The sequence below is a fragment of the Sinohyriopsis cumingii genome, chromosome 16, assembly GCF_028554795.1.
Source record: "Sinohyriopsis cumingii isolate HCF-2022 chromosome 16, ASM2855479v2, whole genome shotgun sequence".
NCBI lineage: Eukaryota > Metazoa > Mollusca > Bivalvia > Unionida > Unionidae > Sinohyriopsis > Sinohyriopsis cumingii.
The window spans coordinates 61,085,860-61,091,859 of NC_142976.1; the positions used below are offsets into that span (position 1 = coordinate 61,085,860).

At 34.5% G+C, this 6,000-nt stretch overlaps 1 protein-coding gene across 1 annotated transcript in view; it reads left to right on the forward strand.

The window, feature by feature from the left end:
• Window positions 1–4,322, forward strand: part of LOC149780538 (C-type lectin domain family 18 member A-like) — a 46,090-nt gene extending 41,768 nt beyond the window's left edge. Inside the window, exons 8-9 of the mRNA XM_089936393.1 lie at window positions 956–1,087; window positions 3,786–4,322. Coding sequence (XP_089792519.1) covers window positions 956–1,087; window positions 3,786–3,907 — 254 coding nt within the window. The 3' untranslated portion in view covers window positions 3,908–4,322. The remainder of the gene's footprint in view (window positions 1–955; window positions 1,088–3,785) is intronic.
• Window positions 4,323–6,000: the final 1,678 nt, after the last annotated feature.

Genomic DNA, 6,000 nt, shown 5'->3' on the forward strand with positions numbered 1-6,000 from the left:
CAGAATTATCCATCTATCAATTAGTACCACATGATCGCATCCTAAGTAGTACCTGCAAAGGTGCTTACGGACACTAGGAGATGCGTCACACAATTCCGTAGCGATAAGCACCTATTATTTTCTTTCTCTAATACTACTAGAGGAATCTATTGCCTGCACAGGATGTGATTGTTCTGCACAAGAAACCGATATTTAACGTCCCCATCAGATAGATTACACACTCTTTAGCATCGAATCCGCCAAAGATGCTCACGGAGGTGTTCTAAACACATCTTCTTGCCTATCACCGGGATTCTAACCTTGGACCAGAGACCAGTGTGTAGTGTTGTTGATATTATTATTATTATTATTATTCACCACCGTTCGTCTAGAAGTCTATCTCTGGAGCGATACACGAGTTATATCCCTTGCCATAGGTCGCCTATAATTCGGTTAACATGACACACTTTGCTCAATCGAGTGATCAGTTTAATGCATCTAAAAAAAATTAAATCCACAAAATATGCAAATATTCTGTGTCATTTCAAACTTTTGTTCAACTCACATAAACTTCTGTTGATTATCTCTTTTTTTTTTTTTTTTTTTTTTTTTTTTTTTTTTTTTTTTTTTTGCAACGTATAATTGCCGCTATTGCTGCTAAAAGACCGACCGTTTCATCTTCATTGGCGTTTGATCTTGAAGTTCTTCGATTCGTGAAGAAGAAGCATGGTCAGGATGGCCGTCAAAGTGTCAATTCACGTATTTTTCTGAGTGAGAGGATACGGTTCAGACTGTAAACATACATATTACATTCCATACATATACACTTGTGTTGGTTAATGTACTATATGTTAAATAAGTATAAAATGACAATCGTTTCCTTTTGAGCATCTTTTTTTTTTGACCACAATTTTTCTTCTCTCTTACAGCATAAAACAATTATTTTTCTAAATTCCGAACATAATTTGTATTTCAGAGGAATGTAAAAATCCGGAAATGTACGAAAATTGGGACATCTGTGCGGACATAGCTGCGGACCTCTGTATCTCTCCAGATATAGAAACAAGGGACATGTTTAGACATTTCTGTCCAGAGCAATGTACTTGTCGTAAGTAAAGAAAAATAAGATACAAATAGTCACTGCATCATTTTTATCACATGCGATGGTTCTATTAGGTTCGACATATAAACCTACTTGATGTAGATTTCGACTTTTGTATCAGTCTGCGTGATGTAGATTTCGACTTACGTATCAGTCTACTTGATGTAGGTTTGGACTTACCTATCAGTCTACTTTTTGTAGATTTCGACTTACCTATCAATCTACTTGATGTAGACTTCGACTTATGTATCTGTCTACTTGATGTAGATATCGACTTAAATATCAGTCTACTGGATGTTGATTTCAACTTACTGGTTATCTCAGAACATACTTAAATTCTAAATCCTAAAAACATTTATGCAGTGTTTGTGTTCACAGTGACAAAAGATTTCCCTAAAATAATAGAAACAATGCAAACTATTTAGCAAGTAAAAGACCGTTAGTTTCTGCAAAATCTTTCGATGGGAAAAAGGTACGGTGATTTAATGGGGGGGGGGGGGGTAGGGATTTTGCGTATTTTCTTTCCGTCAAAATAAGAAATCTAGAAAACCTTATTCAATTTGCACGTCACAAGTTCACATAATTAACGTATGCTAATCAATTGATTTAGAGTTCAGGATTAACTTGCGATAGCAGCGTAATATCCATGATAGCAAAATAAGGATGCGAACAAGGGAGTAACAAAATGTGATAACAAACAAATAAAAAATGTCTTATATTCTCATATCGAGTAATTGGATGTTTTTTCATCAAATAAAGTTATTGATCTGAATAAAACAAAATCGTTGTAAAAACTATCTCAAAGTCAGCTTTTTGAACTTTTGTTAATTACTGACTTTACCTTCACAAAGATTTCGAGAATTTATTGTATGCACAAGTTATATATCAATATATCTGACGATGTGGAAGTACAAAAAGGATATTACATTCTCTGCGTAAATATTGGATATCGTGCGGAACAAAAACGTGATATTTTAACGGTTGACCAAGCCAAGATTTAGTCATATCATTTGTTGTACCATAAGATGAAGTATATTCGGCATTAGCGCCGAAAATAATCATTTTTATCTATACCGCACATGTTCATGAATCGAAGCGTAGAAGATGAAACTCACTTTTAAGTGCACCACACACCCCACCCCGATCGTAAATTCACCTTCCTTTTATTTGCTGACCAAATAAATATCGAACACTCAAGAGGGCGGTAAGATTATGATGACCTAGTCTCTTGCAGTAAATTACATTTGTGACAGTTTGTGCAGTCTATCTGACCCCAAAGTAAGTCCGATTCAGCAGTACATCACCAAAGGGTTTTCATAATTGTCAAAGCGGTAAAGGGAAATAACTTCATTGGGACGCTAACGGTGTCGAGTCGCATTTCTTCAAGATAAAGTAACTTCCATATCTGAAAGGTAATGAAGTCTCCATTTATTTGATCTACCTCAAAACGTGCTTGTTTTCTTCCTGCAGGTATAACTTCTGCAGAAACAAACAATCGAGCGTCCCATGACAGGGTGAAAAATCTTGAATTTTCACATGTGACCATTTTAGGATAGGCCTATATATTTCGCACGTGAAAATACAGGAATAAAAAAAACATCAAAATTATTTTATGAATAATGTTCTATATTTCCCACTTAAGTATACAATAAACGATAGTAAGTTTGTTTAGCAACTATCGTGTGCCATGCTACAAAAATGGTGATGAACCGGATTGTGCTGTAACGTGTACAATATGATGTCAAACACAAATGTACGCTAGGTGTCACTTTGGCGAGAATATGAATACAGTTCACATTGACAATCTCATTCTGCTTTGCTCTTTCATCAAACATTCATTACTCTACCAACCTATATGAGTTTCTACCTTATGGTTTCTCAATAAATATCACCGTATTGTCACACACGTGTGTTTTTATTTATTATTTGCAGCAGCATGATTGTTACAAGATCATAATTTTTTCTAGTTCTAATACTAGACAGGCTTGATTGTATTCTTTGGTATAAGGAATAACCGAATGGCGAACATAGTCTGTGTTTTCATCTCTTCTACAACAATATAGTAAACAAATCCTACTGACGGGCATTCTGGCCATGGCATTGTATTATCTCCCTTTAGAGCAGTAGCAGTGGATAGATTTTGTCATATATTCACATACTGCAAAATCCTTACCACAAAGTTTGCACTCATGGTCTTATTTGATGTGAAATTTTTCATGTTGTTTAATATGGACTTATAGTGTTCTGTTTGTTGTTATTTCGCTTGAAAATATGTGGCGGATTGAGGAAGATTTGTTTTACCCTCCCAGACTTATTATTATTATTATTATTATTATTATTATTATTCAGTATTACAAAACTTTATCCGGATAAAATATCTTTAGTATATATCGTAGTACCTGGTGTCAGATGGCGTTGATTTTCTCAACGCATGGTTTCCGTCCTTTGTTCGTTGCCTGAAAATAGCTCAAAACAATGTGGTTTTCATACGGTAAACAAGTACAACAATATTTCCCTTCCAAGCACTAATTAGTTCTTGTTTATATATTCCCTTTTCATACAAACATGAAATGAACAAGACTTTTGTCTCATTAGCGTTTATTGCTTGTTTTGTTTTAGCCATAGAAAAGAAGACGCTGGGAAACTTCTTTGTAATTGCGTTGTTACCGTACATATATTATTATTATTATTATTATTATTAAAGGGAAATATCCACAAGAAGGCACGCATCAGGACAAAACAGACTTTCAGGATGAAACTCACCATCCGACAGCGGACACGCTCTTTATAGAGGAAGGGAATGAAGAGTACCCTGAACTGAAATAAAGCAAGGCAAAAAGCAAGTTGATCCACACTATTCGTCAGATTTGTGGAACATCTTTTTCTTTATTGGCTATATATAAACAGTGACTGTAGGTTAATGGAATGAACTGCGATTAAAATACATTTTGATCTCTTGCCAATTTACTTGTAAAGAATAACAAAAAAAGAAGATTCCGCTGATGCTCGTGTACTTTACAGAGCTGTAGAACTTTAAGAGGACATCTGCTAGACATCAAAGGACAGTGCAGAGCTATTTTGTCGCTTCTGTGTCGGTATTTGAATTTTATTTTTTGCCACAAAGCGCACCATGTTTAGAGCACTTGAATAGTTGTGGATAGACCTGGGTGTCTGTTTCGGGTAATTTTATCTATGAAATGTAATTTTTGGAAATAAAAATTGTCTCAAAGCTTCATTGAAATATCGTTTGTGTCATGTTATATTTGAGAATTTTATAAAAGAGTATATTTTGATATGGTAACATAAACAGGTTTCTAAAATAGGGATAGGCAAGTTGAATTCCTTGATACCACCAATAAATGTAATAACATCTTGTGGTTCAATAGTATTCGCCTTGGTACTACGATGATATCACCTGTACATGTAATAACACTGAGTGTTAAAATAGTATTCTCATTGGTACTACGATGATAGCACCTGTATATGTAATAACACTGTATGTTTAAATAGTATTTGCCTTGGTAGTACGATTTTATCACCTGCATATGTAATAACATCGTGTGTTTAAATAGTATTCGCCTTGGTACTACGATGATATCACCTGTACATGTAATAACATCGTGTGTTTAAATAGTATTCGCCCTGGTACTACGATGATATCACCTGTACATGTAATAACACTGTGTGTTTAAATAGTATTCGCCTTGGTAATACGATGATATCACCTGTATATATAATAACATCGTGTGTTTAAATAGTATTCGCCTTGGTACTACGATGATATCACCTGTATATGTAATAACATCGTGTGTTTAAATAGTATTCGCCTTGGTACTACGATGATATCACCTGTATATATAATAACATCGTGTGTTTAAATAGTATTCGCCTTGGTACTACGATGATATCACCTGTACATATAATAACTTTTCGTGTTTAAGTAGTATTAGCTTTGGGTACCAAGATGATATGTCAACAAACCACAAAAACGTATATAACACAAAAGCACTATAGCGACTTTTGAATGAAAACATCCAGAATAAGAAATTTAGATAATCATTTCAACAGACCTCATTCTTTGTTACTACTATCCCTTTGTATAGCCTTAGTGTGTCAAGAGGCTCCCATTGGTGTTTTTCCTAGTGTCAAGAAGAAAGGGAACAAACTCCGCCAGACATGCAGTAGTAAATATGTATCGCGTGTCAGACTGGAATTCAACCCAGTTCTAAACTAACATGATCCAGATCCAAATTCTAATCTTGCCCATTCCATTATTTTAACCTGATCTGGAGAAATTTTACACTTGTCTAGCCCTGATAAAAAAAATTCTAACCTGGATTCGGTTAAATTAAACGTCCATCTAAAGCTGATATTGATGCAAGAACGGAGCCAAAATAAGCCTCAAACGAAGCCTAAATGGATTCCGGTCTGATATGTTGCAGATATACAACATTTTTGAGCAACTGTCACTTACATTAGATTCATTTTATTCATGTAACATTTTTATTGAGGGAGCATGTAGCACGAAATATTGAAGCAAATGTTGTTATACATTGCATATAAAACACAAATCAAAGCCCACACGAGGCAATTCAATATTTTTCCTGTTAGTTACTTTGGGAATGAGACGCAACTGAAACAGAATATAATTTTGAAATCCCTGTAAATTGTCATATCTCGATGGCCATATAATAATTCAATACTTTTAACGTTAATATCAATCTTCGTTGCTAAGCAAATTTTAAGGCATATTATGGAGATTCACGATGCAAAAATAAAAATAATCAACTGCAGAATCATTACAAAATTAGCCAAGCTTGAGTCTATCAAGGAAATAGTAAAGGGCGAAATGTTTTTTCATTAATGTAGAACATATGGCGTTTGAGAATTGTATGGGTTAATGAACAATTGTGTTTCAG